Source organism: Polypterus senegalus, chromosome 12 (assembly GCF_016835505.1).
Source record: "Polypterus senegalus isolate Bchr_013 chromosome 12, ASM1683550v1, whole genome shotgun sequence".
Taxonomy (NCBI): Eukaryota; Metazoa; Chordata; class Cladistia; order Polypteriformes; family Polypteridae; genus Polypterus; species Polypterus senegalus.
The window spans coordinates 135,594,819-135,617,142 of record NC_053165.1 but is presented as its reverse complement, the minus strand read 5'-3'; the positions used below and the strand labels follow the sequence as shown (position 1 = coordinate 135,617,142).

Sequence of the window (22,324 nt, the reverse complement as noted above, 5' to 3'; positions counted from 1 at the left end):
GTATTGGCATCCCCAGAAGGAATGGCATCAGACTGTGATCAGTGGCCCTGGATGTTGGATGTCCCCAAAAGTGACCACTCAACAGAACATTTTAGAGAAGCCGAACAGGCTATTGAGGCAGTGTTTAGGGCACTTTTCTGTTCTTGTGCCTACACACATTTATTTTAGTTCCTTTTTTTATGGACCTTGACATTAAAAGGGGTGGCCTTTTGATTCCCCAAATTTTTTTGAAGGTTCCTCCTCTCTTTTGCCCCATTCACAGGGTGTACCTAAACAAAACAACATCTTTTTGCCAACATAAAAATAAAATTTGCAGCAGTGTCTGGTTCTCCAAATGCAATCAGAGCAATTTACTGCAATTACTGTATATTGCAATGATGGCATCCAGCAAGAATGAAGCTGCTTTCCATTAACACACAAATCATCTATGATGCCAAGATGAGATTGACAAACATCATGTCTCCATGGCCAAGGTCAATGTGTTATTTATTTTGAGACAAAGTAGCCCTGGCAGATATGATGGGCTGTATGTGGAGGCTGGCTCGTTGGTAAGGTGAAGGCCTGAACCCTCAGTTTTTCAAATGGATTGAACAATTCATTGAAACAGCAAGGGTGCATAGGAGAAAAGCGCTATAAAGTTTAATATTACTTTGAGCTCTCAGTTGTGGAGCACAACACAATGCATCATGTGAGAGGCTGCTTTATCAGCCAATGAATGTCTGCTGCATCGTTATTGCACATCGATAAGATTAATTAGCATAAGCCATATATGGTTACATCAGGGTGGCAACCGGGTGGAGTCGGAGGCATGTTCACGTACGCACATTTACAAGAGGATTGAGATTCATAAAGGAGTGACTCGTGAGTCACTGTCTTGCACCCAAAAACACAAGGCTGAGCCTCAGTACTTTAGCAAAAACAGCTTTATTCAACTTGAAACAAGAACAGCAGGGTTATTTATTGCAACGAGAGCTGCCACTCTTCTATACACAGACACAGCAAACAGGCCTAGTTGGGGACAGGTCAGTGGCCAAGTTATTTAGAACATTAGAATACTCTAGATGAGAACAGGCCATTCAGCCCAACAAAGCTCACCAGTCCTTTCCACTTATTTCTTCTAAAAAACATCAAGTCGAGTTTTGAAAGTTACTAAAGTCTTACTGTCTACCACGCTACTTGGTAGCTTAGTGTGTCTATCGTTCTATGTGTAAAGAAAAACTTCCTAATGTTTGTGTGAAATTTACCCTTAACAAGTTTCCAACTGTGTCTCCGTGTTCTTGATGAACTTATTTTAAAATAGCACTCTCGATCTACTGGACTAATTCACTTCATAATTTTAAACACTTCAATCTTGTCTCCTCTTAATCTTCTTTTGCTTTAACTATAAAGATTCAGCTCTTTTAATCTTTCTTCATAATTCATCCCCTGTAGCCCTGGAATCAGCCTAGTCGCTCTTCTCTGGACATTTTCTAGTGCTGCTATTTCCTTTTTGTAGCCTGCAGACCAAATCTGCACTCAGTACTCCAGATGAGGCCTCTCCAGTGGGTTATAAAGCTTGAGCAGAACTTCCCTGGACTTGTACTCCATACATCAGGGCGCTATATAACCTGAAATTCTATTAGCCTTCTTAATGGCTTCTGAACACTGTCTGGAAGTTGATAGCTTAGAGTCTGCTACAACTCCTAAATCCTTCTCATAAGGTGTACTCTTGATTTTCCGACCGCCCATTGTGTATTCAGTGTATTATACTGTTCATTACATTTATAATGTCCCTTGCATCACTCATTGGCCACAGGTGCGTATAGAGCGATCTCGATTGGCTCATAGTTGTTTCTGTAGTGCTGTGATGCTGCGCTGTGAACCTGTGGTTGCTTCGGCAATGGGCAAGTAATCCTCCACAGACGCAGCAGTTGCACTTTGCCGTGTTGTCCCATGGGGTCCTAAAAGAGTTCAGAAACCTCAAGGTAATATGCATACAGCAACTTAACATTATGCATACAGTGAATAAATGTATGTTTAGGATTTTCGCTAAACTAAAAGCATCTCACAGCTACATTTTCTGCAGATCATAATGACTCCATATCATCACCGTTGGATGTAGCCAGCAATATTAGCTTGAAACTTCAACAAAGATTTTAAATCTGCATTGGGTACTTCTTTGAAAAATGTTATGTTCAACATATATGAACTACAACTATCCACAGACCATCAACCCACAATAAGACATCACTTGATGCCATTTTGTCATTGCTTGAGTTGAAATCTGCTGGCTAATAAAAGCAATTCAGCCCCACAAGCCTGTATGGGCTCCATTTTTTACTAAATTTAATTATAAAGCGTGTGGTCAAGGAAAGACACGGGAAGTCCAAGAATTGCTGGGGTGTGAGTTGGGTCGCCCCATTTACTATCATGCCTTAGGCACAGAATGAAAACAAGTGTGTGATGGTGCAAAAGCAAAAACAAAACAGTAAGCAGTGCTTGCTTTGAAATGGATCAGTGCTGCTCAGTAGAGCGGGTCTGATGTGGCGGAGCTTTGTCCTATGGCCAGCTCTGGTCCAAGTGTGACCCTATCCTCTGGGGATGGTCAGCTCTGATAGGACTCCAACCAGAAGGGCCGGAGTCATTTGTCTCAGTGCTGTGGATGACTTAGTCCGAACAACCTATGCCCAGAAACAGCCCTGTAATAGACAATCAAAAGCAAATATCAGACTGCTGTTCAGCATCCGGAGTGGTGTCTTTATGAGTGCTCATAAAGCTCATCTTTCTTCATTCCATCAGAGAGCCACCAATGGACAGTGAAATCAGGCAAATGAAGAGAAAGAGATGAGAGCTTTTCCCTCACTTACCACTTTAACAAGCTGAGACATGGAGACTTCAAAATGGACAACAACGGGGTCTGACACATTCTCCACTGGACGGATGTATTGATTGTACTTCTCAAATATGACAGAGAATAATTTGTGTTCTGCCTCTGAGCCTGAGCCTGAAAATAGAAACACAAATATTGAAACACTTTTGACAAGAAAAGGCCATTCAGTTCAACAAGACTTATCAATCCTATCCACCTAATTCCTCCAAAATAATATCAAGTTGAGTCATTAATGGCCCCACTATGTCTACCACACAATCATTGGTAGCTTATTTCATGTTGTGATAAGGATGATGTAATAACATAAAAAAATATGTACTTAGAAATAACACATTAATTTAAAATCAATTGTTGGATTTGCTCCAGGTTAAAACTAGTATATATGAAATCTCAGAACACTGGATAGCTGGCCTGGGGGAACACAGCATTTGGGAAGAATCGTTTTCTGTCCCAGCACAATTGTCACCTTGTGCACAAACCCAGGTCCATAAAAACATGAAGGAACTGTGATGGCCCACACAGCGCTCTGACCTTAACTCTGTGAATACCTTTGGGATGATCAGTAGCTGACCTTACAAGTGCTCATTTGGCTGCATGGGCACAAATTCCGACAGACACTCTAAAAGTCTTGTGGAAATCCTTCTCAGAACAGTGCAGGCTGTTATAACCTCAAAGGATGGACAACTCTGAATCAATGTTCATGGTTTGGGAATGGAATGTCCAACAAACTCATGTTGGTCTAACAGTCAGGTGTCCACAAATGTTTGGCGGCATTGTGTATTGGTAGCCCCCATACTAAGGCGTTGCAAAACTGAGTCTTTATTGGCTTTGTAAATTGCTTAGTGATATTCACTGTGAACAAAACATGATCTTACTGACCACTCTTAAGGTTACATATACGGTATGTCATAGTGATAGGTTTTACAAAAACATAACTTTTTAGATTTCAAAGACAAATTAATATGACCTTATTCTGTTTGATATAATCATACAGTGTCCTCCATAATGTTTGGGACAAAGACACATTTTTCCTTGATTTCCTCCTCAGCTCCGCAGTTTAAAATTACGTCTCAAACAATTCAGTGATTAAAGTGCACATTGCAGACTTTCATTTAAGAGTACTTGCATACATTTTGGTCACACCATATAGAAATGACAACACTTTTTGTACATGGCCCCCTCACAATGTTTAGGACAATTGGTGTCACAGGTGTTTGTGATTCCTCAGGTGGGTTTTATGGCTTCATAAGATACCTCAGCTTGCTTCTACCCTTTGGAGTCTGTAGTTGCTATTGTTCCACATGCGGACATGAGCTATGCCAATGAAAGTCAAAGAAGCCTCCTAAATCTACTGTCTGGGATATCATGAAAGAGAAGAATGCACTGATGAGCTCAGTAATCACAAAGGGACTGGTAGGCCAAGGAAGACCTCCACTGCTGATGACAGAAGAATCCTCACTGTGGTAAAGAAAAATCCCCAAACACCTGTCTGACAGACCAGAAACAGTCTTCAGTGGGCAGATGTGGAAGTATCAGAGATGACAATCTGCAGAAGTCTTCATTAATAGAAATACAGAGGCCACACTGCAAGATGCATGCAAACCACTAGTTAGCCAAATCAATAGGATAGCCAGATTACAATTTGTAAAAATGGCTTAATAGAGCCTGCAGAAGTCTGGGAAAAAGTCCTGTGGACAGACGAATCAAAGATGATGTGATGGCAAGAACAAAGTGTGGAGACCAAAAGGAACTGCCCAAGATCCAAAGCAGACCACCTCATCTGTTACACATGGTGCCGGGGGTGTTATGGCTTGAGTATGTATGGCTGCCACAGGTACTGGCACACTTCTCTTTCCTAATGATGCAACTACTGACGACAGTGGCAGAATTCTGAGGTGTAGAGAAACATCTGATCTGTTCAAGTTCCAGCAAATGCCTCCAAACTCATTCAACAGTGTTTCATCCTACAACAAGATGATCAACCAAACATACTGCTGAGACAACAAAGGGTTTTGTCAAAGGTAAAAAATAGAAAATTCTTGAATGACCAAGCCAGTCACCCAATTTAAATCCAACTGAGCAGGCCTTCCATATGCTGAAGAGAAAATGTAAGGGGACAAGCCTCCAAAACAAGCAAGGGCTGAAGATGGCTGCATTAGAGGCTTGGCAGACCCTCGGCACTTGGTGATGTCTATGAATCGCAGACTTCAAGCAGTCGTTGTATGCAGATGAAATACATCAAAGTCCTAAATACGAGGTGTGGCAGAAAAGTAATGAGACTGATTTTTTATTTACCAAAGTTTTTATTTTTTTCAAACATCAATGTTATCCCCTTCAAAGTAGTTCCCTTGGGCAGCTACACACTGATGGAGACGTTGTTCCCGCTGTTGGTAGCAGCGCTGGAAGTCTTCAACTGGTATGGTATTCAGCATGTCCGTCACACTCTTTTGGATGTTTACTAAAGTCCCGAAATGACGTCCTTTGAGGACATTTTTCAGTTTAGGAAAAAGGAAAAAGTCACACGGACTGAAGTCAGGTGAATAAGGGGCTGGGGAACCACAGGAATGCGTTTTTTCGATTGTCCTTCTGCTCAATTGTGAGGTTTTCGGCACCATTTTGGCACAGACCTTTCGCATGTGCAAATGTTCAGTCAAAATTTGATGAACGGTAAATCTGTTCAAATTTAATTGTTCACTCAACATTCTTAATGTTAAACGACGGTCTGATCTCACAAGAGTGTTCACACGTTCGATGTTTTCATTGGTTTTCGAAGTTGAAGTCCTCCCTGAATTGTGTTCATCTTCAACGTGTTTTCTGCCTTCCAAAAATGATTTGTGCCAGCGAAAAACTTGAGCTCGGGATAAAGAATGTTCCCCATAGGCCTGTTTTAACTTTTCAAACGTCACACTTGCCGTTTAATGGCACAACGTTGCTCCAAATTCCGCTGTTCCATTTTGCGTGACGCACAACCAAAACACAACTTCGCTAATAGCAGTCACAAAAATCACGTAGTTAACGGAAGGAGTTGAAACTCGCATTGAGCTATGGGAGGGTACTGACACACGTGCTCTATCAAGGACAACAGCGCAGCGTTGCCAGATCGCTTGCAGTGTTGCCAGTCTCATTACTTTTCTGCCACATATTCTGCTTTGCTAGCCCTGCCATTGCTGTGTCACAAACATTATGGTGCCATGAAATGAGGGGAACACCTTTATAAAGTGTTGTAGGACAGAAATGTATGCAAAACCCCTTAAATAAAAGTCTGCAATGCACACTTTAATCACATTGTCTGAAAGATTTGATTTGTAATTTTAAACTGTGGAGCAGAGAGGTAAATCAAGGAAAAATCTGTGTTTGTCCCAAACGTTATGGAGGGCACTGTATATAATGATTATCCCATATTTTATATTGTATTTCTAATGACAGTTAGAAAGCTGGGAAAGGTGTTGGTTTTGATAACTGGGGGTAAACATATTGGAATTAAAAGTATATCTATATGTCTGTGATTTTGATAACAAGAAGAGTGTCATGGTGGTGCAGTTCTACCTCGTGCTCAAGGCCTTCGTACTATCCATGTCTCTACCTGTGTGTAGTTTGCACCTTCTCCAACTCTATTTGTGATATTTCCTCTCAGTATGTTGCTTTGCCTCTCACATTTTTGTGGTTGCTCTGTGGCTAAGAATCTGGAAGGTTCCCAGTTCAAATCCCAGAAGGGATCCTAAACTGTTGGACCCTTAAGCAAGACCCTTAACATAACAATTGCTCCGGGGGTCTGTACAATGGCTAACAACCCCTAAACAACAACAACATTTATTTATATAGCACATTTTCATACAAATGATGTAGCTCAAAGTGCTTTACAGGATGAAGAAAGAAAAAAGACAAAAGAAATAAGAAAATAGAATTAGGGAACACTAATTAACATAGAATAAAATTAAGGTCCGATGGCCAGGGAGGTCATAAAAAAACTCCAGATGGATGGAGAAAAAAAATAAAATCTGCTGGGGTCCTAAGGCCACAAGACCACCCAGCCCACTCTAGACATTCTACCTAACATAAAAGCCCTCAAGTCCTCATGGTATTCAGGGTTCACATGCAAAAAGACAATTTCCCCTTAAGGATTAACAAAGTACATCAAAATCATAAAAGATTCTATGTTCACTTCATTAGTGGTAAACTCAGCCAATACAAGTGTCTGTCCGGCTTTGTTTGCTAACCTGGCCAAATGTTGCTGGGATAGATTCCAAAACCCACGTTTTTAAAGTGGATAAAACAACTTCAGAATGAAGGAATGAACTCAGAAAGTGATGTGATACGTTGAGGAGCAAACCTCATCCTCACTCTTCACCACCTCTTGAACTGCGGTCTGTTTAATTAAACTTCCTGTGTCCAATGCTTCCTTGATTTAAAGAGGATTCCATGTCATCTGGACCAGGATCACCATGCATCATCACTGTTCTCTCAGACCAAAACATTTATGCAATGCCAATGATTAGGCAGATGAACCAGGATTTTTTAAATACTTAAAAGAATATGAAGGAAAATGTGACTCTTTGACCAAGTTGGTAGGCAACAGAAAGAAATTTCCAGGCTGTCTGTTGTGGCCGATCATATGTAGTATTTTGAAAAATAGCCGGTACCTTCCACGCTGACAGAAATAGTAGCAATATAATGAAGAGAACTGCTGCAGTTCCAATCAGTAAGTAGGTCGTGCAATAATCAGCAACGACCACAAGATGGCAGTACTGTATAATCTATATTACGGCACAATTACTGCATAACGGTGGCCTTCACTTCAAATGCCCGGATGTTATGAAGCTAAATTGGAGCGCCTTCTGATTGAGCGCAAGCGCAGTAAGGTACGATTGTTACTGATGTGTTCGTGTTCAGTCAGAGTAAAAGCTGAATTCCATGAGGCACCAATATCTTCATAACGGGAACTTTCCAAAAGTAATTGCACACTATAATTTAAACTAGTTAGTTCTATTATGCATATGTAAAAATTCCCATGAAAATAGCAATCTGTTAAAATTGTACATCTGCTTCCCCATACGCGAGCGGCAGATCTGCGAAGTGGTTAGCGCATAGCGTCCTTGCGGGGGTTGGTGAGCGAAGCGAGGAGGGGGCATGGCCCCCTAGTATTTTATAAAAATACCTGTGTTTAGGATATTGTGAGTATATGGATGGACGACTTGCAAATTATGTGTACAGCTGGCATATCACAGACTAACTGCCCAGAGCCCCATGGGCCATAGGGGCCCTAAAATTAATCAAGATGTATAAAAACTATTTGGTCTTTGTTTTTCACAGAAATATTCCTACCACTTCACTGACCACATGAAACCCTTTACTGTTATCCGTGAGATAACTTGTCGGCTGCTAGTTATATGCACACAGTGGTCCCCGAGGAGAGTGGCTGTTGGAATCACATTTGTGGCAGCAGGAGAACTACAAGGTTGTCAGAGTGTAAAGTGCATGAAGAAGAATGTCATTTGTCATATTATAAAAACAACAGTTCTTCAGAATGGCATGTGAGAGCATTATAGACTATAGTGATAGTGAAGCATACGAAGCTGAACCATAGTAAAAAATAATAAAACGTTATAAATTGGGGCGGCGGTAGCGCTGCTGCCTCGCAGTTAGGAGACCCGGGTTCGCTTCCTGGGTCCTCCCTGCGTGGAGTTTGCATGTTCTCCCCGTGTCTGCGTGGGTTTCCTCGTGACAACACAATGTTAACTGCCTGTGAGTGAATCTCGTTTCTTTCTCTCCAATAAATAAACACACTTTTTCAAATGTTTGTCCCTGTGATTTGTTAATTGTCACAGCAAAAGCTAATCTAACGGGAAACTGTAAACGTTTTAACACAAATGACATATCAAGATCTCCTTTGGTGTCTAATGTTATCTACGGAAGGTTCTCCATTACCTTTCTTGTCGCAGTTAAAATTTTACATGTCAGAATTGCTCGACCAATTTTGAAAACAACTAATCTTTAATTGCATAGCCCATCACTCCGACATAAATTACACGATAACATTATGATACATCCTTCTTTCAACTGTAAATCGGCCGGAGGAAGACCAGATAGTGTTAACGGTGCAGTGTTAATGAGCCCAAGATGGCTGTAGGCTTTTGTGAAGAGAAAATAAAGGTAAAATAAAATCTACATTGTAATTACTGTTATTTATAAAGAAAAATATTGTCATAATGTTTTATACATTAAAATGCAAAAACTATACTCTTGTGCTCTTTGTGCTTTTTTTCCATTTTTATGACTTCTGTTTGAAAAGGTAAGAATATTGAGTTATGCTTACTAAAACAAATTATGGCAATCGATTGCATAAACCTTTTTAAGTTTATTCCAATTAAAATCTTGTGTTACTAATACATAAACCATTTAAGTATAGGGTTAAATATGAACATTAGTTGCTTCAACTTAAACAAGTAAATATTTTGCAAAAGAAAATGTTAGTTAATCCAAAAAGTTCGTATCACATTTTTATTTTCACTCAACTCAAAAAGCAATGTTAAATTTACATTAAATACCATTGTAGGATTTACTTTGTTAGTTGAAAAAACTTTAAAAGGTGAATGCAATTGATTGCCATAATTTTTTTAAGTTTATCCAACATGTTATTTTTTTCAGTGTGGTAGATATTCTACGAGATATTGTAAGTTGATGTTTTCGTCTTCCGCACCATCACTGTTTCAGCATAGTCTATTAATACGCATTTAACCAATCTGCCATGTAACCGATCGACATTTTTCACGTTAATCCGTTTGACTTCATCGTTTCTCGGTGCTAGGATTGCCCGTGCACTCACTTTTTCTGTTGATAACCCTTCATGATGAAATTCTTCAATAAGATTTGGACATAATACATCTTCTTTTATTGAGAACTTAAAAAACATTAAAATTTATTAGAGCCAAGAGAGCAGAAACTGTGTCTGTCAAAAGCATTCACACGAATGAGAGCTGAGATTACCGTGTGCGTGGTTGAATATGGTTGAGAGTGACTTGAAAAAATCTCATGGCCAAAGTCTCATCTCGCAGGACTTGAAAAAAATCTTCCAAAAAGTTTTGTCTCGTCACAGGATTTTTTATATAGAGACCTAAATTTATATGTAAAAGCATCAAAATTGGTAAGCAGCCATTTTTTGCAAACATCCAGATTGTGATGAGACAACTCTGCATTCACACTTCTGTTTCTACGGAGGGCTGTAGTTGCCTATTATATATGATTCCAGCAGATCATATCTATAGAAAACTCTTCAGCAAGCACACCAATACAAATTAGCTGTAGTTTGATGTCAACTTTAGATTGTTTTTATTTGTCTCTAAAACATTATCAAGCATAAGCTTTGCATTTTATGTCCTAGACTGTGAAAAGCATGTACAGTAGTGGGGCTGAGGGTTGGGGGTCTCACAGAGATTGCTGCCAGTTAGCGTTATTCAGTTATGCTATTAAGTTGCTCAATGGCATAGTATTGCAATTCTTTTTTGCAACTTTACAAAACAAATTCAATTTTGTTCAAATTGCTGGCTCCTCACTAATATTAGGCTGAAAGTAACCCTCAGGTGGCCCCCACAGCTGCCTGTCTATATCTTAAATTCCCCAGCACCAACCTAAACATGCCTATGGTCAATTAAGAGGAAAAGTCAAAGGGAAATGCATAATTATTTTATCATGAAAACAGAGAAAAGTTCAAATGAAGTAGAAATTGTAAATGAGTGATGGTAATACTCTAATGTGAACAATTAGGAGGAAACATGTCCTGATTTTAGCAAAGGCCTTACCAGGGTAATAGTCCTGACCTGTAGGGGGCCCAAAATGTTTTTGCAGCAATTTTTCTGGTTTTGTTGGTGACCTTGTTCACTGAGTTCACCTTGCAGTCGGCTTAGGCAAACTTTTTTTTCCCAGCACCCCATGATGTTTGTGAGGCTAGTGTGACACACATTACACATTCCTGGGTGATTCTTGAATATATTGCCATGACAACAGCCAACAGATTGCTGCAAAATTACAAACAAATATGGCCACATGGCAAGGAAGTAAATATTTTCTAATTCATTTCATTATAAAGTGAAAAAACTGTTATTTTTAGATTCTTTGTAATTTGCATATAACGCAGTGCATACGAATACTGTATATGTAAATGTAACCAAGACAAGGCATCAGCAGGTCAGGTTTATGGCGTGTGTTCTCAGTATTGTATCTGTTTGAACTGAACTTGTTAAATACAGAGTTAAATAGTTGTAAGCAGGAGTTCATGTCAGGAAGTTGTAATAAAGTTAATTGATAGATTATTTAAGGGAGGAGAAATTTGGTGGGTGGAGTAGATTAGGGAGAGATAAAAATAGAAGTGTTCTTGGGTAGCTCAGTTCTGTATATCCACTGTTGTCTCTCTATATATAAAAGAAAATCCTGGAATGTAAAAGCCAGGCGACGAGACGTGATCTTCTCGGAAGTTCTCGAAAGACATTTTAAAGACCTGCGAGATGAAAGAGAATGGGCAAAAAAAAAAAATCAGTAGCGTAACTGGAAGCAGCACACACCACTGATACAGGTGGCTCAGTGCATATAAAGCATATAAAGGACAATATGTTATAAATGAAACGTTGACGAATAAAAGATCGCATTAGCACAAAAAAAGGAAATTAATCATGACCAGATGTTATTGAAAAAATAGCAGGTCAAAACGAGGTCAGAAATAAAAGGAAAAGAGCAGAAGAAAAGTATTTTGCACAAAACATAGATTTACACAATAATGGAACATACAGTATGAGAATCTGTGGACCCGCAACAGTTAAAGCAATGACAAGTTTAATTTAAAAAAACCACAATTCGGTGAGGTGTATATTTATGATCACGGAGAAGCGATCACAAAGCGAGCAGCAGAGACACAAAGTAGCAAAAGGAGCAGCGGCGGTACAGGCTTTAAAAATATCGTCGCGCTGCCCTTCTCACAATTCTCGCAACCCCCCTACGTCCTGCACAAGATAGAATTTAACCACGCTCGGGGTCGGAATTAAAGGACAACTATTGTTTTTGCAACGTCACGCGAGACCACGCAGTGAGCTATCATTTAAAAGAAGTTCACAGACATCAAACTTAGCAGTTGTTGGATTGCATTTTGCAGACAAACATCATGTGCTCCGAGCTCTTAAAACAACGACATGCGACAGGCAGAAGAGGCAGCTCACAAGCAGCATAAAGACAGCAAATGACCCAGAGACATATTCTTATAGCGTGCATTTAGCCAAACTCCCCCTTCACTCCCCCCCTTTCACAACAAGAGCAGCATTATACGTCTGGCAAGAAAGAGATGTAACCACACATGGGGCCATAAATAAAGAACAAGTATTGTTTTGACAAAAGTTTTTAAAAGTAAAAGTGAAAATAATGCATATGTAATAATTCACAAGAAAATTACAATCTCTTTGAATTGTATATTGCCTGCCTAAGATAAAGTCATCCCTGATGGAGGATAACAAGAATCGTGGAAAAGAGGGGTTCTTTCATCGGATTAGCACTATATCAGATGTGGAATGGCAAAATGGGGGAGGCAGCTTGATGAATGAAGTCTCCAGGACTTAAAACATATCCAAATCATATTATGTGATATCATCTCATGTAAAATTCTACTCCGTACTTCTAGAATTTTTATGTTTATACTGTATTGAGCGTTTATTATGTTCTATGTATTATACTGTGTTGTATTGACCCCCTTCTTGACACCCACTGCACGCCCAACCTACCTGGAAAGGGGTCTCTCTTTGAACTGCATTTCCCAAGGTTTCTTCGATTTTTTCCCTACAAGGGTTTTTTTGGGAGTTTTTTTTGGTCTTCTTAGAGGGTCAAGGCTGGGGGGCTGTCAGGAGGCAGGGTCTGTTAAAGCCCATTGCGGCACTTCTTGTATGATTTTGGGCTATACAAAAAATAAATTGTATTATATTGTATATCTGGTAAACCAAACACGGGGGTGGGCGAGCGAAGCGGGAAGGGGGCGGAGCCCCCTAGAATTATAAAATAAATAAATATAGCTGGCAAATTCTAAATTGGCCGTAGTGTGTGCTTGGTGTGTTTGTGTGTGTACTGCGGTGGGTTGGCGCCCTGCCCGGGATTGGTTCCTGCCTTGTGCCCTGTGTTGGCTGGGATTGGCTCCAGCAGACCCCCGTGACCCTGTGTTTGGATTCAGCGGGTTGGAAAATGGATGGATGGATGGATAGTTGGCAAATAGTCCAGAAACTGGGAAGCACGGTGGCGTAGTGGTAGCGCTGCTGCTTCACAGTAAGTAGATCTGGGTTTGCTTCCCGGGTCCTCCCTGCGTGAAGTTTGCAATATCTTCCCGTCTCTGCGTGGGTTTCCTCCGGGTGCTCCGGTTTCCTCCCACAGGTTAGGTGCATTGGCGATCCTAAATTGTCCCTAGTGTGTGCTTGGTGTGTGTGTGCCCTGCTGTGGGCTGGCGCCCTGCCCAGGGATTGTTCATGCCTTACGCCCTGTGCTGGCTGGGATTGGATATAGCGGGTTGGACAATGACTGACTGACTGATAGTCCACAAACTGGGGTGACCATCTCTGTGTGCCTTTCCACACATCGAAGACTCAGTCTGCTACGCCCGCAAGCCAAGAAGAACCGACACCGAATTCTGGTAAGGAGAGTAGCGGACTCTCAACACCCGCTCTTACAAGTTATTAAGTCTGATCCCGAGTGTTTCTTGTAGATGTTCTAAGTTCAAAATGTCACTACGGCGCATTGTTCAACAATGGTACAATCCCGCAGAGGAGGGTCCATGTTCAACTGGACTAACAGAGGAGCGCGGCACTGTGTGTGTGTGTGTGTGTGTGTGTTCGAGCTACCCATAAGCCATCACGGTCGTACTGTATTGTGTCCACTTCGGTCCGGTGCAGTTACCACGTAATTTTCAATTCGTCATGAATCATCATGAATGTTTGATTTATATTTTAACAATTAAAAAACGAATGTACAAGTAAGCCTCATTTAAAGCAATAAACTTTACTTGGTGACGATAACTCAACAGCATCACATTCTGGGTGTTAAGTGCATTATCGAGAGGTCATCGATGCGAACTTTCATCTTGAAGCATACAGTGACTTTGTTGTGGAGGAATAATTTCCCAAACTTGTTGCTGAGCGTGGAAAAATAGTTTGGAAATGCTCGATAAACACGTCAATTTGTCGCCTACAAACACGCGGCGGTGGTGCTGAAAGGACAGCGACACGGTAAAGGGCAGAAAAGCCGGCACAGACTTTGTGACCATTGAAAAACTCGGTCTGTTTCTTCTGTAAAAACTCGAAAGGACAGCTTCAAGAACAAATGGTAGCCACAGCTTCAAACAATTTTATCAATGAACAGGCCATGTTGCTATTAACCCTCCATTCCTGACCACAGTAAATTAAAACGCCTTAATCGCAGCCCTTTCGGGTTTTTTTTCTTTCTCCTTACGGCTTGAAAGTAACTGTCACTTTTGTCAAACAATATGAATTACAACAACAACGGCAATGACCATTGATTTTTTGAATAGCCCACAATCACACAAGGAATGCTTCAGTGGACCTTAACAGGCTCTGTTTTTTGTCTTCTACAAGAAACACTCGGGATCAGACTTAATAACTTGTAAGAGCGGGTGTTGAGAGTCCGCTACTCTCCTTACCAGAATTCGGTGTCGGTTCTTCTTGGCTTGCGGACCACCTCGGTAGCGTAGCTTCAATGTGTGGAAAGGCACACAGAGATGGTCACCCAAGTTTGTGGACTATCAGTCAGTCATTGTCCAACCCGCTATAGCCTAACGCAGGGTCACGGTGGTCTGCTGGAGCCAATCCCAGCCAGCATAGGGCGCACACAACGAAACAACACGGGATCCCGGTTGGCAACCCACAAGGCAGACAAACGGTCCAGTCCCACCCTTCGGAAATGACCATCTGACGCAGCCAGGTGTTACGTGGGCGACCACTTGGCATGGTCCAGCCACTCGGGTCCCCGACAATGAGGATCTTACGAGCTGGACCACCCTCGGGGAATCGCGCCACATGGCCGTAGTGCCGTAACTGACGCTCCCTCACAATGCAGGTAATATGCCTCACTCATCCAACACAAAGTCGAACCATCGGTACCCAAGGATCTTGCGGAGAGACACAGTACCAAAAGAGTCCAGTCATCGTCTCAGGTCACTGGATAACGTCAATGTCTCGCAACCATATAAATGAAGACCCCTCCCAAAAAAAAAGAAAGAAAAAACATTGTAGGATAAAAATGGAAGAAACCTTAGGAAAGGCAATTCGGAGAGATAGCCCCTTCCAGATACGTTGGGCGTGCAATGACTTTCAAAAAACGGTGTAAATACAATACAGAAAACAGAAAACAAGTTGATAAAAGATATGAAATAAATTCTGTTTCCGATATCAGTTCATTAATTTTAAGAAAAACGAAAACGAATGTCGCAGGTTAGCACATTGAGTACAATTATTTTTTAACAAGGTCTTTGCTAAAGTCTGAAGGAATGGATGGTTCAGCGCAGCATTCACCTTTATATTTTAATCTCAGTGTCAAGCGCTCACAAGAAGATGCCAGTATATAATATTTTGTTATTTATTATAATTAATAACTTATTTTCAAGGATGGCGATGTGCTACAAGGATCAGCTGTAGACATGTCGTCAGTCCATCACAGACCCACCCACTCGCATGTATCCATACATACCGGTGGCCAATACAGAAACCGAACAGGTACACTCTTAAGAATAACAGTGCCAGAGTGGTTCTTCAGAGCGATGATATAGAGAATCCATACCTTCTTCCCAAAAGACCCATCCACATGAAGGTTCGTGAAAAAAACTTTTTATTTATTTAGATCTCAGGCTACAGTAAATAACCATGAATGGGCAGTAAAAGATCTGTGAAATACAAGTGGGTTCCTGATTTTAAAATGACTCTTACTGCATGCAACACATGCTAAGTCCAGGGTTTCTTGATGTGCTAGTGTATGATACTTTGAAGATTTCAGTTTTTATACATATTAGGACATTTGTCAAAGCAGAAAAGAAACCAACTTCATATGCGAAGAACCCTTCCCAGAGTGAAATATGGCTTTGTCAAGTGAAGGTTCTACAAGAAATTACACAATTCTGTAAGTGCCATTAAGGAACCTTCGTAGTTAAGAGTGTAGAGAATGCAGAGAAGAAGAAAGGTCAAGGCACAAAGAAGTGCGAGAGAATGAGATGAAGATGAAGGGTTAACTGTGAGAATGGGAACAAACAAGGAAATGCAGCGCAATAAGATGTACAAAGTGCAATCGAAACAACTGCGAGCGCCGTTCTGCCTTCAACACGACAGTGCTGGAACAGCAAAATAAAAAAAAGAAAAAAAAAACCAGACTTTATAAGATGGGTAGAACTGAAATAAATCGGGTTAAAATAAGAACGGGCAAGGAAAATAATCAACATCAGAATCAAAATCTAAGAAAGGGGCTGTAATTTAGAAACAAACCAAAAAGCTTTTCCACGGGCTCGTCTTTTCTGAAAGTTGTTAAAATTCAATTTCGAAATTACCATCATCAAAAATAACCTCAAGAGGTACAATGAGGCTTTTTTCTTTTCCTTCCTATTTTCTTGAATGAGGGTTAAAAAAGGAAAACACATTCAAAGTACCCATCACCAGCACTTCATTAGGTAAGTTTGATGTCAGCAGTCTGGTAGTTTGCTTTTGCGCTCAGAGAGCTCATCTGGAACTCTGAATGATTTTGAAACGGACGGGCCGGCAAACCTAGCGTTTCAGGCTGCCGGCACAGACACTGTGTGGTCATTAAAAGCATTAATCGAGTGGGTTCCGTATGACGGAAAAACGTCCGTTCAATGCTGTACAGCTGACTATATAGTACCTGCCTGTTCGCAACTTCGTATTCGTTCAGGCCTATATCTATCTATCTCGTATAGTGCCTTTCAGTGTCTACTTATTAACATCTATTCAAAGCTATTTATAACACTTGTTACAGATCTAAATAAATAAACGTTCTTTCTGGAATCTTCATATGGATGGATCTTTTGAGAATCAAAAATGATTTCCACAAGGCATCGCCCTAAAGTACCGCTCCGACATTTTTATTTCAAAAAGTGGGTGGATGCCTGCTCCTGTTGGAAGGAACAAATTATATTTATATTCCACGTTGACTGAGACTGGAATAAGCCTATTCCCTCGGAGCTGTGTAACAATACGGTACCATCATACACACAAATACACACTAATACACTCACACGCACACACGCACACATTTTTGAAATCTGTCAGTAGCACGGCAGTAGGGTGAAGATATCAACCATGCCGCTAGGTGTCAGGCGCCTACTGTTTTGTCAATCAGTTGGCCCAGTGGCTTTGTGCTGAGTTGATCGAGATGCGTGTTTCTGATATTTATTCTGCAATCATGTTCGGGTTTTCCAAGCCGAAAAAAAAATCACGTCAGGTCATATCGAACATCAAGACAAGGATGATCTCGTTATTCTGCATTAATGGGCTTGTTAATAAAGAGTTTCCCGTGAAGACTGTTAATCTGCAACATGACAGATAATTACTGGGGCATCCTGTGACGTATTTTTGTTCCTGAAATTAAAACTGAGACTGAAGAGGAGTTGATTTACTATCGTGAAATGCAGGATTAATAGTAACAGGCACTAGACACGGCAACAAAAGATGAATACAGAAAATGTTTCCAGGAATGGAAGAAGCGCTGGGACAAATGTATTGCATCTCAAGGGAAATATTTTGACGGTGACTAAAATGGAGTTACTGTATGTGGTATAAAAGGTTTTTATTAGCAATTCCGGGAGTTTTTGAGTCCCTCTCATGTATATAACTGTATATATCTTAGTATACAGTGCCGGACAGAGGCATAGTCGAAGTTTACGTGCGTCGGCCTTCGTAGTACATAGAGAGTAGACGGTGGTGTCCGGAGCTCAACGCTCCCTTCTGCATACACCGCGGACTTTAAGGTGCGCGCGCCTCTTGGTGTACTTTCATAAGCGACTCCCAATAACTCTTCAGAAACACAAACGCCACACCTTTGTGTACATACCGCAGACATTATAATCATACGACTTACGGTGCACGTGCCCCCTGACTTTCATAAACAGCGACCGCCTAAGTCGCCTGATGGGTTGATCACTGTTATCATATTTAGTGGAGGACCCGGCCACAGTTTAACGTGATAGCATCATGAACCAACCCTGGATCAGGTGCCATTCTATGCCACGACAGGGACACACCAGTGGACACACCAGTTATCCTAACTCGCAGTTATTTGGGATAGAAAATCACGCGAGACCGCGGCGGATTTCTTAACCGACTCTTTGTAGCTGCACTTCTTTTTTTTTTTTTAAGAGAGGAGTAACAGGTGGGACTCATTGCTAGTAAGACCAGCAGGTAGCGGAGGGGAGATTAGGTTTTGTGGTGTGATTATTTGGTAAGATTTTTTTTTTATATAAAAGATTAACTTTCATATTTTTTAAACAATTGACATGCTTAATTTGTTTTTTTTTAGTTTGTCGGCCACTGTTTTGTTTTTATATTATTGTTTGTCTTATTTAAAAAAAAATTCTGTGTTATTTTTACTGCCGGTGATGTTTACCCTTGTATGTAAACCCAAAGTAAGATTGTGCTTCGGGAAATGGATTGCTCGGTTTATTCCTTTATCTTTTTACCTATTGCTTATTCTTGATCCCACTTATATGTAGTATGCTCACTAGTATATTTGAGCGGTGTGGTTTGTTTTGCTCTTGCACTGTTTTAAGGTTTATCGTTGCATTCGTCATGAGCTGGTAATAGCCATCCGTAATAAATAATTGTATTTTATGCGCCGGTGCCTTTTTTTGCTCTGTCATTCACTTGAAAGAGACCAGCTCAGAGTCGAACGATGGAGGGGAAGGGCAGGATAAGAAAAACGCCGCATCAAAAAGATAGTCCCCATCCCGCAACGACGCCCCCTTACCCACCTACGGACTTTAACGTGCTAGCAGCATCCTCTACACATCCCGTTTTGAACAAAATATTTAATTGATTTTGAGTCCGTTTTTTTGTAATGATATTGTGAATGGAGAGGAGAAATTAATACTATACCCTGAAAGTTATAGAAGAAATAAGTTATAAATAAGTTCCATCAAAAACTGTTTTTTTCCAGCACGATGCCTGGCCCTCGGCCATTTAATTATAAATCCGTGACACTTTTCTCTCTTGCGCAATTCACACGCATCTTCGCTACCTCTCTCCAATTAATTTTGAAATGACAGCCCATTAAGCTGTTATATTTTCACACTTTTACCTTTTTATTGAAGTAAATGTTGATGTCACTAACATATCCGCTACGCTGGCGTCATGCATTTTTTGATGTGGAGTTTGATTGCGTATTAATATCGTTACTGATGACGAGGAAGGCGTTTCATGAAGGCGACTCCAGTTCCTAGTCCCACTAGTGCCTCGGTCCTCTTTCACTGTCTGGATTGGCGTGCAGATTCATTCCCACAGGTTCATTTAAGGCTAACTGCTTATCTTTAAAAGCGGCAGGCTGAAAAGCGATACTATATATCTAAACTTACGTTCAAAGAAGACACGATTCATCCTCAAATAACAAAAGCATCACAATACAATGCATGCCGAACTCCACCCATGTTCAAAAACGCCCAATTTTTGTTGTATTTATCGAGTTTAAAGAAATGATGTATTGAGTAGGCCTATAGCTACTTGAACAAAATCGTAACAGAATTAAACTGTATTAAATAATTCTATTAAAAAAATAAAATCTATTACATTCAATATCGGAAAAACACAATTAACGCAACCGCGGCAGCAGATGCCAAATAAGGCTGACAGTTTGCCTTCTGCTACCGACAAACATCCATTCCATTTACAGTATTCGGAACCGACCGCTATCCGGAAAGAACCAGCCGTGGACGGGACGCCAGGGTGGACACCTCCAGTGGTCGATTTTACCGAGAAGAGTGTGTACTGACCGAGAGTTCCGGTGCTGAAGTAATAGATAAAACTCACATCTCAGAGGTGCAAGCAAAAACTACCCCACACCTTGACCAAGAGCAGGTCAGTGGAGCTGTGAGGCGCAACTTTAAATATATAAGGAGGTCCATTTACCTAAACTCACGAAGGTCGTGCAGAGACAGGCGAGCAGAAGGATGCAAGTCTTCGATACCATCGCAGGCTTTGCTAAATCCAGCATTAAGGACGAGAAATGGACCAGCGACTGGAACTGTACTTGAAGAACGGCAAAACAGCAAGAAAGGAGTGGGGTGGGGCGTGGGGGATGGCTGTGGAGGGTGCGCAGTACGTCAAGCGCTCTGACTGAAACTGGCACCCGAAGTGTTTGGTTATTTAGGAGAAGCCAGCCCGGAAAGTTTTAGGTTTGATATGTTCTTTGCTTACGATATACGAAAAAATCGAACAAAAAAATATATCATACCTGCGTGTTTTAAAAAATACTGTATAGTTTTAACCAAGCACACACTATCTTCTTGGTAGCTGTAAATAAAAGAAATGTTTTATATTTCATTGTGCTTGCAATGCATGTGCCACTAGAAATATTTTGAAAATTTTATAACTGTAATGGAAGGCAGGATTGGGCTGGCATCCTGGCTGGGACTGATGGCGCCTCCTTACCCAGCCTGGATGCCATTATCATAGATGGACAGCTGGGATGGATGGGCATTCCCACCAAAACAATGTGTTCCCTTTTCTAAACTTTGAGATTGTCATGGATGAAGAGTATGGGTGGAGCAGCTAAACACAAAATAGTAAAGGTGTTATAATTAGGAGTCCCAAAGCAGCAAGTCCCACAAGCACTTCCAGAAATGTCCACAAGTGGGGGAAATCCGTTAAAAACCCCTGGCTTGATTAAAAAATGGCCTCATAGCATCTTTACCAAATAAAAGATTATTCTTTATAAATAACAATAACAACAAAGCTAAGTGGAGAAAAAGGGATTTCCAAAAAATGAATGAATGAATGCATTGAAGGAACTGTGGGGAACCCTCCAGATTTATCAGGCAGAGGGCAATTCCCGACAGTGACTGGCACATTGATACTTCATAACAATTTTTTCCTGACTGTTCCTGACACTTTCACTGACAATATAATATAATATAATATAATATAATATAATATAATATAATATAATATAATATAATATAATATAATATAATATAATGTTTGGAAGCTTATTTCGACACCTGTGGAAGGAATGTGTATGTCTGATCTTTATTTTGAGGGAATAGAACATGAATATTGAATGATGGATGATGGGGTTATAGACATTTAACTCAAAGTAACATAAACAAGGCTGATTTGGACAACATCAGACCTGTTTAATTTTGTCAGGGTGAGTTGCAAACTATTTGGACTGAGCTGGTGGGGATGGCAGACCACAGATTTACTACAATTATGCATATAAAGTCTAAAATTGAAGATTGGTTCAAAAAACGTGTACTGTGATATGTCTTAAAGAATTTACTCTATGTCAAAGTCAGGTTTTTAGTGTCTGTTTGGACGTCCAAATAAAAGGAGACTCTGCTTTGGTATTAAGTTGGGTACATTCTCTTTGAAAGCTGATTGACTGGATTTCAGAACTTTGGCATTTGTTTTTTCTTTGAAGTTGTATTTTTGAGTGGTATTATATGTATGTATGTATGCATTTTGCTATTAGTTTCTTACCCTTAAAATTTCAATATTGGTGGTTTATCTGAAGTCTGGATTTCTGTAAGTCCTCGTTCTATCAAGGTGTCTTGAGTATTTATTGTTTAGTTTCTATTTCTCTAGCCTTCTTTCTCTTTTCTTCCTCTTTAATGACTTATTTGATGTTTTTATTTGATTATTGTGCTTCTTAGCATTGCAAGTTCTTGTTAGTATTTTAAGACCAATTACATAGTTAAATAAAACATAGTTGATTTAGATGATTTTTGTAGTTGTTTGGGCTTCTAAGAGAAGCTATCACAGCAATCAGAAGGTGCAGAACCTGGAGAGGGATCATCCACTTCCAAAACATTGAACTGCTAGGCCATATCTCCCTATCTCCTTTGTTAGCATCATGATAAGCTCAGTATGACCCTAATTTGATTTGAAATCCCTTTTACAAGCTGTACAGGAACATGTAATTGAATTAGAGAGAAATTAGTAAAATAAGCATTTCTCTGGTTTATATCCCAGCTAGGGAATTCAATTGTTACCCATTAGCTGTCTCTAACAGCTGTCACCAGAGTGCGAAATTGAGGATGTTTGAGTTTGATGGGCGAGCAGAAGACTTCACATACAACCAGAGGGCTTTGACAGAGATCTCCCTTTTAGCCACTATGGTGCAAAATTGAAAATGATATATTTAAAGCAGTACACCATCACACTGAGACCCTCCCACTGAGACCTACTCAAAAATGATAATTTTCTTTTGTCT

General features: G+C 40.4%; 1 protein-coding gene across 1 annotated transcript in view; it reads right to left on the bottom strand.

Moving 5' to 3' along the window:
• LOC120541682 (neuronal acetylcholine receptor subunit alpha-3-like) overlaps positions 1 to 20,139 on the bottom strand; it is a 42,813-nt gene extending 22,674 nt beyond the window's left edge. The window contains exons 1-2 of the mRNA XM_039773552.1: positions 20,020 to 20,139; positions 2,847 to 2,983 (exon numbers count right to left, since the gene is read on the bottom strand). Of these exons, the coding sequence (XP_039629486.1) occupies positions 2,847 to 2,983; positions 20,020 to 20,104 (222 nt within the window). The 5' untranslated portion in view covers positions 20,105 to 20,139. The remainder of the gene's footprint in view (positions 1 to 2,846; positions 2,984 to 20,019) is intronic.
• Positions 20,140 to 22,324: the final 2,185 nt, after the last annotated feature.